Below are 19838 nucleotides of genomic sequence, written 5' to 3' on the forward strand. Positions count from 1 at the left end.
CCACCTGAACCCGTCTGTCTATACGGATCAAAGAAGGTTTTCTATTTGCTTGTCGTTGATCCCAAAAGCCATTCTCATTTTTCTGTGGGAGAGTTGTTTAATCCAGTCTAAAATGAAGGCTGTAAATAAGTCATGTGCTAGAGATTCATGTCTGGAGGCTCTGTAGTTCCGGAAATTTACTCAAGTTAAAATGATTCTGGTGCATGTTACGAGTTATTAGTATTACTAACATGGTTTTCTTATTTTAAGAAGTTTAATAAAGATGCGGTTGCATGCATTTGAATTGAAGTTGACATTCTTTTCCCCACAACAAAATTAATATACATTTAAGATTTGTCCTGTAATGTAACAACTGTGTAATTATATTTGGTTATGGAATTGATAGTTCTCATTGTCGTCTTCAAATTAGATACAGCCAAACCTTCCCTTGAGGACTGTTCTCTGTTTTGTTTTTGTTCAATTTTGTTCACTTCTCATTGTACAAACACACTGGATTTGCCACATGGAATTATGCCACGAGAGGGACTTTTTCCAGAAGTATGTAAGAATCACTGTTGTCTTGCCTGTTGTCATTTCGACTGAATCATTTTAGTAAAAATACTGCAGTTCATACAAATTTTCTAAAATTTGAGCTATTACTCTTCGCCCTCAGTAACTATGTCATACATTCACGTGAGGTACACCTTCAGTGAATTCAGTGCCTGTCTTACATTTAAAATAATCCTGCACATTAAGAAGAAAAGGTTAGTGCATTCTCTAAGGAAACAGGGGCAGCGCCATGTTCCACACAACTTCGTGGTAGAATCTTTTTTTGTGGGTTTTTACATGATACACCTCTCCTGGGCTGAGGAGACACAGGAGGGCAGCGCTAAAGAAGAATCCGGCCAAGTGAATAGTGTGCCTCACAGCAATCAGACTCTGGTCTGGGTCCAGGTGAGGCCTCACCTGGGAAAACAAGGTCATCACATGATTGCCAGCAGGCACAACTTAACCTGGTGTTGCTTTCCTCCAACACTGAACAGCTGCTCTGTCTGTGCCAGTGCTGAGGCTGGATCAGCTGGGCCTGCGCCCAGTGCTAGATTTTCTGTCCATTGGCCAGTGAGGAGGAAGGGTTGTGTGTGTGGCTGGGGGGGTTGGTTAATACACACGCACACACACATTTCAGGAAGGAAGTACAGAGGGGCAAACTCAGGGACTTGAATGTCTGGATGGTGGGCTTATCTAAATTTGTTCACATGGGATAATGCAGAAAGCTGGAAAGTGCCTTGGTATGGATACTTTGTAGTTAGGGGAGAAAAGTTCGTGAGAAAGTGTAGTTAGGGGAGAAAAGTTCGTGAGAAAGGGTGAAACCACAGGAACAAGGGAAATACGATGTTGAAGAAAGGGAAGACCTTAGACGACAATGTAAGGGGAAGATGGCATATCAGAAGTCTTTTGTTCTAGCTCTTCGAGGTTCTGAAAGGACAAAGTAATGTGTTCCATATCTAGGTTTTTTAAAGAAATAAAATATGCAGATTCATTATATAATTTTAATTCTAATTGCTATTTTACATACACAGATATGTAAACATACTGTAATGAAGTTATAATTGCTCTGGGTGCCAACATTTTATGAGACATTTGATTTAATCAGTCAGGCTCCTTTGGAAAGTACATTTATGGAATTTTAAGTTTTCAGTGGAAGCCCTTTCTGTAGGTTGATTATATATTTGTATTACTCCAGTACAAGTTTTAAATTTATTATTTAAGTATTTTGAGTGCTTCAACATCATAAAGGAAGCAATATGAAATAGAGACTGAGTTTAAGAAATGACAACTGAACCTAGAAAGCTTTCAGTCTAGTTTTCCAGAATAAATTTCCATTACATTAGCTTAGTTATTAGGCATCATGTTATATTTGTTTGACATAAGATATTACTATAATGCTTCTCCTCCAAGTCCATAAACATAATTTTATTTAATCATTTCACATACATAATATTTTAGTTTAAATAACAGACTGAAATTATGTGACATATCTCCATGTATTTTTTTCTTTTTTAAGATTTTGTTTAGTTTTTAGAGAGGGGAAGGGAGGGAGAAAGAGAGGGAAAGAAACATCAATGTGTGGTTGCCTCTTGCATCCCCCTACTGGGGATCTGGCCCGCAACCCAGGCATGTGCCGGAACTGGGAATCAAACTGATGATCCTTTGGTTCATAGGCTGGCACTCAACCCCTGAGCCACACCAGCCAGGATGGGTTTTTTTATTTTTAATATATTGATTTTTAGAGAGAGGAAGGAAGGCGGAGAAAGGGAGAGAGAAACATTACTAATCAATTTGTTGTTCCACGTATTTCAGTACTCATTGGTTGATTCTTATTTGTGCCCTGACCCGGGATCAAACCTGCAGCCTTGGAGTATTGGAACCATGCTCTTCACAACTGAGGCACCTGGCCAGGGCTAATCGCCATGTTTTTCTCTCTTACAGATCACTTTTTAATTCGGGCCTCTGCAGCTCTAGAAAAATTGAAACTCTTGTGTGGGGAAGACAAAGACTGTTCAAATCCATCAAATCTTCTCGAACTTTACACACAGGTACTGAGACAGCTATGGTTTCTGACATGTTATGGGGTCAGATTGCTTAATTAGATGGTTGATTCCAACATTTAAGTGTAATAAATCAGTTTATTCTCTACTTAAAGTGTTCAGTTTTGTTCAAAAACTGTATGTGTAAAGCATATAGACTTGAAACTTTGAGGCAATATGCAAAGAAGATTTAGCAGATGTGTATTGATAAGAAAAATATGGATTAAATCTTGCAGATAACAGAATGCTTCCCCGTATAGATAAGTAAGCAAAACAGGATTAAACCTATTTCCAAGGTCTTAAAGGTTATTCTGAGGAAATGGAGGATTCTATAAGAGCCCCAATTATTTTTCCCTGAAATTCTCATTTCCTTAGGACTCTCAGCATGAGTCCCCCTGCTGTTGTCATGCAAGTCTGTAAGTTTGTTCTGTCCCCCCTCTTCCCTTGTTTTCTTTCAAAATTGGGCCTCTGTATGGACAAGATACAAGATCTGTTTTCTTGCTTTTCTCAAACACTGCTGAGGCAAGTGGACATTGAACATTAGTTCATTGTGGTAACTGACATTGACATAGCATCTTAGAGTTGATAGAGTGCTTCATATGCCCTTACTTGGCAGCTCAGGGATGGTAAGGATGAGGTGGTTATATACAAAGGAACTATTTGGTAGCTAATAGTCATGGCGAAGTAAATCAAACATAGGAAATACAGTCAATGATATTTTAATAACTATACGTGGTGCCAGTTGGGGGGCTGGGAATACCCAGGGAATACTATGTCAAGATTATGATTGTCTAACCATTAAGCTGTGCACCTGAAACCAATACATAATAAACATTGAAAAGAAAAGAAAGTAGAGTAAACTTCGATATGCTTCCAAATGCACTTCACAGCATTTAGATGCCTGGCACCGTGCTTTCTGTTGGGAGGCACAGAAGATGGTTTCTGCGCCACGGTCAACCGCCACGGTCAGATGAGCCGGTAACAGCTACTCACAAACCCCCAGGAGCTGTTGTAATTTGGCAGGACTTGGCCTGGCTTGCTTTCCTTTCAGAAGGCTCCCTCCTTGTCTCATTTCTTTCACATGAGAGAGTTCTGAACGTTTTAATTTATTCCTAAGAATAAGGCAAAAGCCCCTAGAGATGTAGGCTTATATTCCCCAGAACCCCCTTGTACCCCGCTTATGGTTCTGAATCAACAGGCCATTTTTTGTAGGATGATGATTTCGGCCTTCCTGGCTTAAGCCCTCCCCACAAGAACATTTAGCACTTAAGTTGTGTGCTAGGTGATATTGTAAGTGCTTTACATGTTAATTCATTTTATCCTCAAAGCAAAGAACTTGAAAAGTCATTTAGTCCAGTTCATTTTACCAGTAAAGAAACTGAGGTTCAGAAACATAAAATTGACCTGTGCTTTGGTTAGTCAGGTGGTTAACGTAGAACTGATACTAGAGCACAGTTTTGTTGGTCTAGTCCAATAGATTAAGAAGGGGGATTGGGTGGTTGGAAGGTACTTGGACAGAGTGGCTTGCGTTTGACTAAGAATGCTGGGGGTCTTAGCATTTCAATTGCATGATATTGGTGATATGCTGTCTTTGTTGGGTGGCAGGATACATATCCCCCAGATGCTGGATCTGCATTTGGGAAAACAAATCCTTTGAAGATTCAATTTACAAAATTAGAGGTGGTGATCAACTTGATAGAGCAACCATTTAGAAAATGTTCAGAGTATGTATGTATAAATAGCAAAGAATATACTAATTTTCATAATTAATATTGTATATGATTTACTTAATTAAAACATAAAACTCCATTTTATTTTGTGAGGGAAGGATGATTAGCACTAATTTAATATTTTAGTAAAATAGCTATGAAATTTTCTGTAAAGTTCACGTCAGATTATATTTACAGCTAGACATTTTGCCTACTTTTCAAATTTAAATTCTTTTCTATTTATTGATTTTAGAGAGAGAGAGAGAAAGATACATTGGTTTATTGTTCCCCTTATTTATGTATTCATCGGTTGATTCTTGTAGGTGCCCTGACCTGGGATAGAACCCACAACCTTGGTGCATTGGGATGACGCTATAACCAACTGAGCTATTCTGCCAGGGCCTCAGATTTAAATATTGTGCTAGAAAACCTAACTGTCTAATAAAATGTCTATATATATATATATATATACATGCATATATGTGCAGAGTTAAACTGTTGAGAGTTACTCTCTCAGGTTTAAATCATTTACAGATACTTGTTTTCTCATATATCAGGCTATTTTGGACATGACATACTTTGAGGAGAACAAGCTAGTAGATGAAGATTTCCCTGAAGACTCTTCACAGAAAGTAAAAGAGCTGATCACTTTTCTTTCAGAACCAGAAATTTTATTTAAAGAAAATAACATGAATCCCAAAGTAAGTTTTACACTCATGAATGAATGGTGAAGCTGCTGATTCTTACTGTGTGGACCGCTCTTTAGAGTCTGTAATTTTTTCTTCTTGAATATGTTTTTGTCTCTGTTTCAAGTTAAGATTGAAATCCCTGGCTGGTGTGGCTCAGTGGATTGGGCACTGGCCTGCAAACAGAAAGATCGTGGGGTCATTTCCTGGTCAGGGTGCATGCCTGGGTTACAGGCCAATGTTTCCCTCCCTCTTTTTTATTTCCTTCCCCTCTCTCTAAAAATAAATAAAATTTAAAATAAATACATACATAAATTAAGATTGAAGGAGGTATTTATGAGAGTTTAACACTTCACAACAAAAGTTACTATATTTTACTAAAGATGATTCAGAATATTTGCATACTGGAATTGCATTTTAATTACAGTACCTGATCATTTGCTAAGCACAGATATTTGCTACTTCTGCTCCATTTTGCAGATACTATATCTTCTTGAGGGTCCCTAGTAACTTAATTAGCACACCTCTTTGTCCTTTTTACAGTCCTCATCCTCCTGGACATTTGCTGCCTTTCTTCCCGTAGGTTAGCCTAACCCTCCAGCCCTGCATGCTCCTCCTCTTCATCTCTGAGAAGCATTGCTCTTTCCCCAGCATCTCCTCTTTCCCCCATTCTGGGAACAGGCACGCCCAGGGATATCTCCTTACTCCTCCGACAGTCTCTCTTCTGTCTTTGCGTTACAACCTGTTCATATACTGTTTCCTGCCATCTCTATTTGGGTGATTTCAAGTTTGTCTCTAGCCATGGCTACTCTTTGAAGTGCATAATTTCTCATCTTTAACTGCTGCCTCTCCCCCTGGATATCTTTGGTGTTGTATGTATTTATGAGGGGATGCTAACTGTGGAAACACATCATCTCACATTTTAAATGACATAACACACTAAAGGTTTGATTAAAATTGTTTCTGTGTATATGTTTTTATTCTAGCAGTAGTAGAAATAGATCTTGTTTCAAGTAACATGTATTTCTGAAAAGTTATCTTTTTAATCAGATTATGGAATATTTATATTTCATAATATAAAGAATTCACTAAGATATTCAGATATATTAGAATTCACTAAGATATTTAAACAATATTTTCTACAAATATTTATAAATGGAGTATTTTAATTTTCACATGGTAATAGATTTCTGCATTTCTAATTGATACACTCCTGTATAAATACATAAACAAAGAACAAGTTTTGTGAAATGAGAGTGGGTTTAATTTCTCAGTATTTCGAACTTTAACTTTGGTTTTACAGACATCAGGCTTGTCTCTCAGCTGTGCCTTTGTTGTGTTTCAGCACTGCAGTCTGCTTGGGGACGAGCTCCTGGAATGTCTCTCGTGGCGACGAGGAGCCCTGCTTTATATGTATTGTCATTCTCTGACCAAAAGGAGGGAGTGGCTCACGAGAAAATCTAGCTTGCTTAAAGAGGTAAGAAGACATTTCTCATATATTTTTGATTATTGACATTTTTATAGGTTTTGAACCATAAGACTATTGGAACCAAAGGGTCTGCATTCCAGGTCTTTTGCTTACTGGCTGTGTAATCATAAACAAATTGGAATTGTTGTGAAGATTGAATAAGATAACATGTGAAAGCTCTTATATACCAGAAAGTTCTATAAGCTCGGGATTTTTATTTTTTAAATACAGTATAAGGTAGATGATCTGTATTAATTTTTAAGCATATTTTTTGGCCTGGAGAAAACAGATGGGGTTGTGAGCCTCTGTCTGTTGGCAGATCACTCGTGCTGCTCCTGGAAAATTGTGGCTCGCCGATTTGGTTTGGCTCTTCTGACCAAATCAGTAACTGTAAACGTCACCTTAGTATTGTGCACTGCTATCACTAGGGATTCTAACTGGGGTTGATTGGGTACCTGCAGTCTATGTGGGCCTGGAAATGAGAGGTCACACTTTCAGATGCAGAAGTTTGAGCATATTTCTATATCGTAGTAAGTACATACATAATAAATTGTTGAACACATCCTCATTATCTTTATCCTTGTCTTCCTCTGACCCCATTTTTGACAAGTATATTACTGAATCATGGGCTCTTGGTTAAGGATTTTTTTTCTTTCATACTCTTACAACTGGGGCATTTGGTGGGTTACCCTTTATAATGTGTATTATAAAAGTTTTGGGGTGGCAGATCCTTAGACCATTGAAATGTAGTAGCCATAATACACATCAGTGTATTAGCCCATTCTCTCTTGAGTAAAGAAGTTGGGGGGCGGGGATAATATTTGAAGTTTCTGTAGCTCTGTGTATAATACTTTCAATTCTTTGGCTTTGACTTTCATTTAGTACCTTGTCGATGGAATCAGTTACTTGCTACAGATGCTAAATTATCGGTGTCCTACCCAATTAGATGAAGGAGTTTCTTTCCAAGACCTAGACACAGCTAAGTTACTGAGTGAAGGTAATGTGATCTCTTTTTGAAGTTTTTGTTTTTAAAGCCTTTAAAATTTTAAGTTTATATTTCACACTGATTTAAGTACATTTCAAGTTTACATCATAGACAAAAATAATAGAACAGCTTCTAAAAATTCAAAGATCTTCTCATATAATATAGAAAAATGCTGCTGACCTCTCTGTGTTGTAATTTTGGGAGCGTTACATTTCATGGTACATACTTATTTTGCATTCCCCATAGTCTCCATCAGGTACCAGGTTCTACTTCTTGTAGCAGAAACTAGAAATAACTTTTAAATAAGATAGAACTTTACTGCTCTTGCACATAAAAAAGACCCAGAGCTGGTTATGTTGGTCTGTGGTGTCATCAGGTTCCTATCTTCTTCCTCCCATCACCTCCAGAGCCCTTTAGCTTCAGAAGGAGGCACTTTGTATAATTACCGTGTGGACAGTACTTCCCAGAGCTGTGCAGGATGCATCCCTCTGAGGATCCTGCTTCCGTTCGCAGTATCCCAACATGCTCCTGCAGCTCCTCCATGTTACCTGCGTTTCAGTGTACAGGAATGGCAAAGGATGTTTTCTTTCACCTAAGTCTGCTCCTGTGGAGCAGCCTTCTCAGAAGTTTCTTAGAACATGTACAACACTTTCGTCTACATTTCACTGGCCAGAGTTGGATCACGTGGATTCATGTAACTATAAGGGAACCGGGCAAGTATAGTCCTTTACCTGATACACTGCCATCCCAAATGAAGTTAAGTCTGTTTATTAAGAAAGAAAGGAAGAATAAATATTGGGTGGCAACTATTAGTTTCTGCCACAAACATCTATGCACTTAAAATGCTAAGAACTGGATATGGTGGATCGTCTGGGTTCTCGACTGAGGTGTGGGAGGGAAGAACCACCTATTTTGACTGACTCTTTCTACAAGTGGAGGAACTGGGGTCCTGACGAAGCAGCTGCACCTGTTCGCCGGCACGTAGCCGGCAAGTGATGTACGTGATTGTGTGTGCACGTTTTCTTCTATGCTTCATCTGCAGTTTTGATGGGGAAAATCAAAAATGGGAAAAGGAGAAAACTTCTCAGGGAAAATTCTGCTTTGTTTTATTTTACAGGTATATTTTAATTCTCCTTTGGTAGCTTCTGTGGGCTTTTCTATTAAAAACATTGCATAGGGAAGAAAAGCATGATAATAGGTGTCATCAGTATGTGATTAGTGGTATACGAAAGTCTTTACTTTCAGTTAATTCAGACAAATAGCTTGTCCTGTGGAAGTCTTATTGTCAATACAAAGTACTCTCTCAGTAGGCTTGACGCTTTGACAAACATGGGGTGTTTTATTTATAGGAAGTATTTATTCGGATAACTAGTGAACTGACTAGCTGCATTAAAAACGGCTTTTCTAAAATGTCCTGGCGTAACTGCATGGGTTACTTTAACAGAAAAAGCAGGGGTGGGCACTGAAGCCTGTTTAGAACCAAAGAAAGTGCACAGGTTGCCTGTTTCCCTTCTCCCATTTCTAGTCATAAGGTAAGGTGTTCTCATGGCCTGAAACTTTTTCTCCAAAATGCACATGATACTGGTATCTTCTCTTAGGTCATAACTTGCACTCGCCCTAGCTTGTATTGCTTCTATAACAAGGGAATCAAAAAGGCAGAGAGGGTCGCTTTTTTCCAGAAACAAAACTGTTATGTCCGTGGGGGTATCGTCACAGCGACTCAGTCTCTCGCTGACGGCCGGCTCTCGTCTAAAGCTGTTGGTCCCTGTGTAACCCATCTCTCCCAGGGGGTCAGAGAGCAGCAGTGCTGCTTTTCGTGGGCTGGGTTACTCCTGAGACCCTGCCAGAGACATTCGCTTTTTCATTTTTTTGTTGGCCAGTATAAAGCATGATTCCAGAAAATCCTCAGTGTCCTTTAGGGAGAAAAGTTCTATATGAGTCATCAAAGTATTTTTGTGGGCAGATCTTAATAATAATTTACCTAATTTTAGATAGAACGTGAAGCAGTTTATACTTAGATTTCTTTTTCTAAGGTAAGATAATCATATTGTCCTTCAAATATTACCTATATGTCATTAAATTTTTAGCTTTTAAAAATTACCAAGTAATGTATTTAGTAAACCTTTTTACCACATCTCTGAGCTTCATTCCTCTGTGTGTTCTTATAAAAATAGCCTCCTCAGAATAACCCTGGAGTTAACAGGTTAAATCAAATACTGTTGAGCTTTGCACACCCTTGGTTTATGCCCTTCATATACCACTGAGGACCACCTCCTTCCAGCTGCCCTTTTGCCCATTGCTTAACCCAGAAACTGGACTTCAGACCCCCTAAAGCAGTGGCTGTGAACTGGCATTGCCGATTGCCTGGGTAGCTTGTTAAAAATACAGATTTCTGTGTGCTACCTGCAAGTTCTGGTTCAATATGCAGAGTGCAGGAAGCTATTTTTACTAAGCCCACATACTTACCATGCAGTCAGATTGAGAGACCTCACTGCTCCTAGGGATGCCAGTCTGCCCACCTTTTTAGTGTGAAAGTCACCTTTCTGCCCTTACTCTCCCTTACTCTCCCTCTCTGCATTCCCCTCTGTGACATGTTCTAGGACATGCACAGGGCAAAGTGAAATAGTTTATCAAAAACCATGCTGAGGGTTAACCAAAAAAAAGAAAAAAGTAAGGAAAACTTGTAGCAACAAAAGGACTATAGTTACAGAGTAGTAGATGTCTTGAGGAAAGAGAGAGGAAGTGCCTAATTTTTACATTACTCATCTTTTTTTTTTTTTTTTTTTTTACATGTTACTCATCCTTTTAATGCAGGATAGTTTGATGCAGTGGTTTAGCATAGTCTGTAGACTAGCATCAGCATCACCCTAGGTTCTAGGACTTTGTTAAAAATGCAAATCCATAGACCCAACCCCATACCGGAACTTGTCGTCCTGGAGGTGGGGTCCCAAGGGTCAGCAGTCAGCACATGGCTCCTGGTAATTCTAAAATAGGCTGAAATTTGAGGACCATTCTTTATCATAAAGCCATTCATTCTTTCCCTGGTAAAAATCTTCCCATAGGATATCTCTATACCTTGTTCAGCGGTCACTCCTCCTCGTTAATGTAAGGAATGAGGCTAGGGCCCCTTGGGAATGGAGGGACTCATGAGCTGGAGCCCAGAAATCTCAGGGTGGCTAACACCCTATGTCCCCTCCAATTCCTGCAAGCACCCCTGGTTCCATCCTGTGCCCAAATACCTCAGCTGGCACCTCTCCCAACTCTATACTACAGACTTAGCTGGGACAGACTTCTGCATCTGCTGCTCCTCAAGATCCCGACCCCCTTGTATTTGAGGAACTCTTTCAGATGACACAAAACTTGATCATTCAGTTCCAAACCGCTAGGGGAGCTCAGGACAGGGCCGGAGACCAACAGAGCCCCTACTGGTGTGCTCAGGGTGATGTGCCAGCAACGAGCGAGTGTTTCTAGTTGCTGGCCTCCAGTGCCTGGCTAGGGATGGCGGTGCAGGGCGCATCACGCTTCCTCCTGACCTTTCCACCTGTAGGAGACTACAAAAACAGCAAGGATTCCCTATGGATGGTATGCATTGTGCCAGGCCAGCAGCTGCCTGAGGGCCTGTGTGCCACCTACCACGAGGGCTTCTACAAGGAGTGCGTGCAGTGTTCAAGTACCGGGGCCTGCAGCCGCAGAACCTGTGTGGGCAGTGAGGCCATCATCCTGTCATCAGGCATGAGTGACCTGTTGCAGTTTGTGGCCAAGTAGAGTGCCTGCGTCAAGGTGATCCTCATCTTGGACGCCAACACCTTCAGTGTGGAGAGGGCACTGGGCCCCGCCAGCCACCTGCACCTGTTCTGCTGTGTCCTTAGCAACTTGTCAGCCTGGTGTATGGGGGCTGCTGAAGCTGCGGCCCTTCCACACACAGCTGTGCACGTTACACCACCAACATGTGCAAGCACAAGGTACTCAATGAGTACCTGCATGAGCAGGTGCTTAGAGCACCTGTCCTTTGTGGGCAGTGACTTCAGCCCTGTGGGTGAGCTGTCCCATGCACCCCCTTCTGCAGGAAGCACAGAAGGCTGAGTCTGGCTCTTTCCGCGCCAGCCTGGTGCCCTGGAAGACTGCCGCCACCAGCCTGTGCCTCCATGAACAGCAGGTGCTGAAAACATACTGAGACAGCAGTCAGGGGCACCCGGATGTGGAGAGGGGTATTGGAAAAGACAAACTAGTTTTAGAACTTAACTTTTACCTTTCACTCTGGTATGTGCCTCTGGGAACTTCTACAGTTCCAAGATTGACAATTGGGTTATGGAGGGAGCTCAGAGCCATCCCTCCATACTGCAAAACTGCTGGTTTATGCAGTTAAACCAGCTAGGCTGCCTCCCTCAGAGCCTCGGCAACCAGTTAAGTTCTGGAGTCTGGCCCAACCTGGATGGTGCGCATACTTGGAAAGGCAGCAGCGTTTCCAGAAACCTCCTCCTCAGAACCAGGGATGAAGCTGTTCCTTGCAGAGGAGAGAACTTTGTAGACCAGGTCATGCAACCTCCCCTTACCTAGTCTTAGGTCAAGGAGACCCAGGTGCTGAAATCCTCCTCATCGGACTCTCAGCAAAGAGAAATTTGAGCTCTCCACCTACAGCCCAAGGCCTAGATCTTGCTTCACCTACCTTGATTCCACACTACATCCCTTTTCTTGCCTCCCATCTGGCCAGCATCCTCGAAGAAAAAGCCAGAGGGGACAGTGGCCTTCTGGTGGTGAAATGAGGCAGCATACTGTCTGGCTTGGGTCGGGCCAGCCAGGGACCTCTCAGTGTGTCACGGTGTCTTCCCTCACATCCCCAGTCTCGTCTGTGCAGCAAGGCCAGCACCTTAACCAAAATCACCCTCGTGGGCTGGGCTCTCTGCACTCCTCTCCTCCCATACGGAACAGAAAATCATGATGTTTTAAAGCAAAGCGAGGGGAAAGATAAAATAGTATAAAGAATGAGGCTAACTTGGAGTTGGGCATAAGTTAGGTCCCAGGCCTCCCTTAGGCAAGCGTTCCCACCCTTCCCAAGTGGCTTCACTTTGTGGATGTACTTCAGCTCCTCCTCCCAAAGCTGTAGCCTGCGTAAATGTTCAGCCTTCTCTCCATTTCTGCTTATGTCTTTCTTCTTTCCACCAATCTTCTTAGGAATAATTAGGGTGTAGGTTCACAGAAATAAAAAGGATCTGCATTCAACTTTATCCTCTTGAGTTTTCTGATATTTTAAGTATGAAGGAATAAAGTAAAAATAATTATGTGTAGTATGTATTGTACTTACTAAGTGAATGTTTTATACATAGAAGCATAATTCAGAGAGTGTAGCCTATCATTTTCATGAGCGCAAGCCTCAGATTCTGCTCTTAAGTGAGTATCTTTTATTGATAAAACAGTTTATGAGTCAGCTCTTCTGCTAAACCTGTTCTTTCTCTTGCTACTGTTTATAAGCTGAATTTGAGGCGAAGTGAGGGGGATAGCTGTGGGGACAAATTCTAAAACATAAAAACTTGCAATAGAGTCAAGAGGACAGAGACTGTAACAGTTTTGAAAGTTGAGTTTTTCTTCTACTTTTGGGTCTCTACTACCATCATCATTTCTGATTAGCCATATAAGATGAGCAACTGAGATTATGATTCCCATTTATTTGAGGTAAACTTTTTCTAGTTACACAAGTTACCTGTGCATTAGAATAAATAATATATTTGTATTTTAGTGGCTTTAAGGAGTGAACTAGTTACATAGTTTATATCGTAGTCAATAATTTATACCCAGGTCTTTTTGATTCTAGGTCTGTTTGTCTTTCTACCAAATTTATATATTTTATATGCCACAAGTGTTTAATTATATAATTGCCTCCTTCCATGATAAGAATGCTTTAAATTTTGAAAATTCTGCATGTGTTCCTTCTCCTGGGAACATAAAACATCTTAGGTATAATTTAACTGCTTTGACAATTCGGAATTAGATGGCCTCTCAGGGTCCTGTCGTGCGTGATGCTTTCTGCAGGCTCTTACAGAACTGTAGGAGCTGCAGGGTACTTGATGGGAACTGTGAGCTCGGCTCTGGAGTACACCCTAAGTTAAATGTTGTGTTCATGGTGGCCTTCAGGGAGACTCTCAGTGCTCTGAGATTGTGTGCAGAATTTGGGGTGTATGTCCTAGGAGAGTGTCCATTGATTAGATTCGATTCTTAAAGGTCTTAAAGAGAATCCCAAAAAGGGTAAGAGCACACTGTTCTAACTGACCTTTTTAAAAACTTCTCTGACAGTGCTCTTTTTTGAAGGGTGAGGGAGGAAATGTGCCTCTTTATGGATAAAATGAAGATAGATGTGTCTGCCCTGGCTGGTGTGGATCAGTCGATTGAGCAGCAGCCTGTGAACCAAAGGATCACCGGTTTGATTCCCAGTCAGGGCACAGGCCTGGGTTGGGGGCCAGGTCCCTAGGGGGGGATGCGCAAGAGGCAATCACACATTGATGTTTCTCTCCCTCTCTCTCCCTCCCTTCCCCTCTTGTCTAAAAATAAATAAACTTAAAAGGTAGAGGTGTCAATTAAATGAGGATTGCACACAAGTGATACTTGGCTTTTCTAAGTGTAACTATTAAATGAGAAGGAAAAATGATTGATGACGTGAAAGGAATTATTAGTTTTAATAACCAGAGTTTCTTTTTGAAGTTTTGAATTCTAATCTCTTCGCTGAAACGACTTTCCCAGGAATATTCAGTGACATCCATTTGCTGGCTATGATGTACAGTGGAGAGATGTGTTACTGGGGGTTGAAGCACTGTGCGGACCCACAGCCAGAAAACCAGGAAGTGGGCACCGGTGTTTCTGGAGCAAGCCACGCTACACACAAAGAACCCTTGGATTTCCGAGAAGTAGGAGAAAAAATTTTGAAGAAGTATGTGTCTGTGTGCGAAGGACCCCTGAAGGAACAAGAGTGGAATACAACAAATGCAAAACAAATTTTAAACTTCTTTCAGCATCGCTCTACCTAGTAAGTTTACCTAGTCTTTTTCAAACAAAAACAAAAAGACCCATGAAATGGAAACGTTCCAGAAAAGAAGATGCATTGATGCTGAACTTCAGAATGTCACACTACATAAAGGTGTCCAGTTGGTTGCCCTTTTTGAAATGCCACCACCATGTTTCCTTATATATTCTTAAACCTATGAAGGAATGGTCCTGTCACTTCTAAAATGGCATGTATGATGTTCCAACTTCCTGAACTACAGAAACCCTGTCACTAATACTGAGGAGGAATCCATTCAGCTTTGCAAAGTTTTTTTTTCTGTTACTTCAGGGGGGTTTTTTTGTGGTAAAATATAACAGAATTGACCGTTTTTACTATCTGTAGGTTATTTTTCTATCTCTGTACCATGAAGTCTGCTAGGCTTCAAAGGTTAAAATCAAGTAACCTCACTGCTTTAGATACATGCTACAGATGTAAAAATTGGCAAAATCATGACAAATGTTCAGATTCCATTACCAGAGTAAGATAAATAAAGACTTGCCCTGGCTGGTGTGGCTCAGTGGATTGAGAGCTGGCCTGTGAACCAAAGGGTGACCTGTTCGACTCCCAGTCAGGGCACATGCCTGGGTTGCAGGCCAGGTCCCCAGTAGGGGGCACTCCAGAGGCAACCACACATTGGTGTTTCTATCCCTCTCTTTCTCCCTCCCTTCCCTCCTCTCTAACAATAAATAAATAAAATACTGAAAAAAATAGTGAAAGACTTCATAAAAGAATGATGGTTTAATTATTTTACCATGTATTACTTTTGGCATTTAAATTTTTTATCCATCCTATTAGGTATTTTATCAAAATTTAAAATGATTTTCCTATCTTGTTTAAAAGAATATGCATGGTTTATCAAATGAGTAATAAAGATAAAAACCAAGTTAGATTAGTCCACTGTTAGCTCATATGTCTTTAAGGCACATCTTCTCATATGTATTGAAATGTTTATATGTTTTTGTCTTTACTAGTAGGGGCGAGTGTAAAAAGCCAGGGACCCTACCTGCTGTCCTGCTTACAGGCTTCCTGTGGAGCTCCACCCAGTGGTTCTATCACTTCCCCAGAGTGTGTACTCCCACGGCCACACCTTGACTGTCACCATCCTGAGTTTCTCTTTCTGAAATCTGAAATGTTAGTTACTGATGGTAATTCTCATCTGCCTAGCTCTTTCACCTCTTCATTTTCATTGATTTTCTCCTTGTTTTCACTTCTTCACAGCCTCCTCCTCCTGACCACTGCCTTTTCTGGGAAACCATCAGGCCCTTCCAGATCTTCTCCCTTCCTTATCCAGCCAGGCTGAGAGGAACTGAATAAAGTGCTCTCTACAGACCCCCAAATCCGCCTTCCTCTTGTCCTACAGCCTCATCATTCTGCAAGCCCTCACCCTTTAATTCATGCTATCATTCACCTTTCCTGGATGCTGAGTTCCACGTGAAGTACGTGCAGCCCTTCCGAGTGGAATCACTCTAAGTATCTCACCTTCAACTCCAGAGGAGCCCTCAATGTAAGCCTTTTGTTTTTACTGGCAGGGCCCCTCTCCATTCCACTATGGTTGATCTAAACCACTAACATTCCTCAAGCCCTCTGTCCCTCCCCTAACAGATGGCCATTGGCCCTATCTTACAGAAAACTGAGATGGTTAGGAGGTCAGTTTCTGTTTATTAGCTTTGCCCTCCTTATCTCTGCCCCCACCACCCCGACTCTTTTTAGAAGAAAAGAGCTAGCCTGCTTCCTCTGGAGGACCAGTCTCCATCTTCCCTGCCTGCCGTCCTCTTCCTTTCCCCTGAGGCTTCTCTTTCTCTGCCTACCCTGAGGTGATTGATCTTCCCTAGAGTTTGTCCTTTTCCTCTTTTTATCCCCGTTTCTGTTTTTTCCTTCTTCCTCCTCTTTAATTATTCTAAATACTCTTGTGTGCAATGTCATTCATAGCCATGGGTGCTTCTACTACCTTTAATGTTAGACTGACTCCCAAACGTGTACTTGAATCCCAGCTTTCTTCCTGTTCTCTAAACCTGATTTCTAGCTGCCTATTAAATATCTTCACTTAGACATCCCATAGTGGTTTTAAGTTCAGTATGTCAAAACCACTAATCCTCTTTCATGTAAAATCTTTTCCTGTTCATTTTCCTCTTTTTTTTTTGCTCTTCCACTGAGTGGAGCAGAGCACTGCAGAATGCCATAACCCAGTTTCTGCCTACCTTCCCCCTCACCTCTGCAAATCACCCTGTGCAGTCATGTTCTAGTGCAGTGTTCTCACACAGCAAAACCCAGGCACCTTTTCATAAACATAAACCTTCTCATAGAGCCTCTTGAGACAAGTGGAATCTCTCCTTATTTCTGCCCCCATCTCTGTGCTTATCCTTATATAGCTAAGAAGATTTTTATTTAACTTAATGGTTCACCAAGTTTTACTGTGAGAATACCTTATGCTTTCTAAATATAAAGATTTAAATCATTTAAAATATAGTTTTTAGATCCACATGCTGCCCACCCCCTCCCACCTCCCCATTTTGGAGCATCTTGATCAAGTACAATACTTCCAGTTCTTCCCCATGTGCTGTGTGTGTTCCTGGACATCCTTGCAGACTGTATCACTTCCACCTGGAACGCTTTGCCCTGCTGTGTGGCCCAGCGATACCTACTTATCCTTTAGACTGCACTCGCTCCAGTGATGCTGTATCCATACGGCTTTTTTCAGCCCTTTCCAGCGAGACTTCGGTGCTCCTTTGTTTCTGCTCATGTCATCTTGCCCTCCCGTGTTATCACAGGGATTGCGTTGCTTTATTGTTTTCCTTATGATGGTGAGCACTGTGTTTTTAAAATCTACCTTTATACATAATGCTTAATCAGTGTTAAACCATGAGTCAAACTTTTGGAATTAATAAGTGATGTGATTCTAAGTGCCCAGCTCTGCACAAAAGGGTGACTGCTGCGTTCCACACTGCCATGCCCTCTGCACCAGTGGTTGACAAGACAAACAAGGAAAGCACTCCTGAGTGAAGTATCAGGAATGAGAGTTGGACCCAGGGAAACGAGAACTTCCTCTTTAAAAGCTTGGAACTTCCATATTGCCTTTGTGACCCTTGTGAACCACTTGGGCCTCACTGCTTGGTACAGTTGTGAGGGCACTATTGGGTGCTTTTTGTACAACTTTTCCACCCCCACACAATTGGAAGATAATTTGTATGCCATAACAGTGATAATATAATACAATGCTTTTTACTCTACGGTATTACAAAACAGTGAACATATTTTGTATGTTAAAGCCTGCTAAGTAAGTTCTGTTTCATGTAGAATGAAGTAACTTCCAGCTACCACATAAGGAAGGTACTATAATTCACTCATCAACTTCTGTGTGCCTACTACATGCCAGGTTTTGTCCTAGGCACTGAGGATGTGTAGCTTTGCAAAACACCCTCTTTCAGAGTTTGCCTTCTTGTGGAGGAAGTGAACACATTTAAGAAATAACTGGCATCTTAAGTGGTCAGTGCTTTGAAGAATAAAACAGGTTAAGGGGTTAGTGTGACTGGAGAGGAGTGCTATTTTCAAGATGGTTGGGAAGGGCACCTCCAAGCACCTGTCTACTTTAGCATTTTGTATCTTCACATTCTACACTGGTTAAATTCCTTGAACATTCAGTACATTTATAAAGTTTCTCTTTCTGATTCTGCAATAAGAAGTGAGTCACTGTGTAAGACCTTGTCAATTTTATTACATTTAAAGTGTTCTCCAGTGTGGACTTTACTAATGGGTGAGTCTGAAGGCCTTGGTGCATTTATTATACTAAGGGTTTCTCCTTTTGGGTTCTCTGATAGTTACTAAAACTTAAACTCTGTTAACAGTTTTCATAAGTCCTTAAATTTGTATTGCTCTTTCCCTGTATGAATTTTCATAGATCAAGTAGGCTTTGAGACTTAAAATCCTTCCCACTTTGCTGCATTTATAGGGTCTCTGCAAATTGTTTCATGCTGAATGCCAGCCTGCGAACTAAAAGGTCGCTGGTTCAATTCCCAGTCAGGGCACCTGCCTGAGTTGTAGGCCAGGTCTCCGGTTGGGGATATGGGAAAGATCCATGTTTCTCTCGCACGTCATTGATGTTCCTCTCCTTCTCTTTCTCCCTTTCCCTCTCTAAAGGTAAATAAAACCTTCAAAAAGACTGAAGACTTTCCCTTATTCTTTTGCATGCTGAGTCATGGTTAAAATCCCACAATAAAATTACATTCCTACCTTTACAATCCCACTGTGAATTCTCTGGTGTTCATTAAAGTGGGAGATGTGTCAGATGCATTCTCAGATTCATTTTAATGGCATTTTTAATAACCCACAGCTGGTTGACATTAGTTTTTAGTTGCTTAAAATTTCTCCGTCTCCAGTTCAGGGTTCCTTTTTGTGGTTCACAGAAGGATCCCCATGTGCCATAGAATCCAGGATTTTGAAGTTCTCTAATATCACTGCCTTGTATTGTTTTGAAGATCTGACTGGCTTTAGTAATGGATTCATGAACGGGGTTACCATCTAGCAACTAGAAGGGTACTCCCTTGTGTTTTTTAACACAATATGAGATCATATTATGAAAGTATTAAATTAGAATACATTTAATGTATTTACAGTTAAAGTATGTGTTATGTCCTCATGCTGTATTCTTTGCTGTTATTTTGTTTTCCTACTTCTGTGAAAATTTCCAAGTAAAATGATGTGGAGCATATAAAAATTTTGAAATAAAATGATGTTCCCACATTTCTGTCTTGTTTTTATGTCTGGGTGTTGTGTGAGAAGGAAAACTTTTATCGTCTCAGTTCACTACCGAGGTCTGAATGTTATTTCTTCTGGCCCTCACAACTTGCAGACAGAAGTATGGGCTCTGGAGCTGGGGTGCTGAGCTTAAATCCCAGCCCTGTCATTTCTTAGCTATGTGACTATGTATATTACTTAACCTTTCTGTGTCTTAATATCTTATTTAACACAGGAATACCAATAGTATCTGCCTCACAGATTTTTGAAGATTAAATGATCAATGTCTAGCACATGGCAAGAGCTCAGAAGAGTTACTACTATTACCATGTTCCTTCCTGTCTGTCCTGTGTATGGGCACACCTTGTTCACCATGCTGAAAACTAACACTCAGCCAGAATGACTGAGTGACCAACTCTTCTGGCCAGGGAGCAGTCACTCGTTGCCCTGTCCTCAAGTGGTGCTGGCCATTGCAAATAGGAAGCAGGTTAAAAAAAAAATTGGAAGCAGGTTTAGAGAGGCATCTCAGGTGCTTGTTACATGGGTGTGGCCAGAAGAAAACCTACAATTTTCAGAAAATTTCAGCCCCAGGCTCCAAATACACATATATTTATATATAAATATAAATATACAGTGCATATATACACTGTTAACCAACT

General features: G+C 40.9%; 1 protein-coding gene and 1 pseudogene across 3 annotated transcripts in view; both read left to right on the plus strand.

The window, feature by feature from the left end:
• Window positions 1-18993, plus strand: part of RIMOC1 (RAB7A interacting MON1-CCZ1 complex subunit 1) — a 28733-nt gene extending 9740 nt beyond the window's left edge. For all 3 annotated transcript variants that reach the window (XM_053914567.2, XM_053914564.2, XM_053914561.2), the window contains 5 exons: window positions 2470-2576; window positions 4834-4977; window positions 6308-6439; window positions 7313-7427; window positions 14148-18993. In XM_053914567.2, the coding sequence (XP_053770542.1) occupies window positions 2470-2576; window positions 4834-4977; window positions 6308-6439; window positions 7313-7427; window positions 14148-14431 (782 nt within the window). In that variant the 3' untranslated portion in view covers window positions 14432-18993. The remainder of the gene's footprint in view (window positions 1-2469; window positions 2577-4833; window positions 4978-6307; window positions 6440-7312; window positions 7428-14147) is intronic.
• On the plus strand, window positions 7444-14141 carry LOC112321043 (phosphoethanolamine/phosphocholine phosphatase-like; annotated as a pseudogene).
• Window positions 18994-19838: the final 845 nt, after the last annotated feature.

This window comes from Desmodus rotundus, chromosome 1 (assembly GCF_022682495.2).
Source record: "Desmodus rotundus isolate HL8 chromosome 1, HLdesRot8A.1, whole genome shotgun sequence".
NCBI classification, from domain to species: domain Eukaryota; kingdom Metazoa; phylum Chordata; class Mammalia; order Chiroptera; family Phyllostomidae; genus Desmodus; species Desmodus rotundus.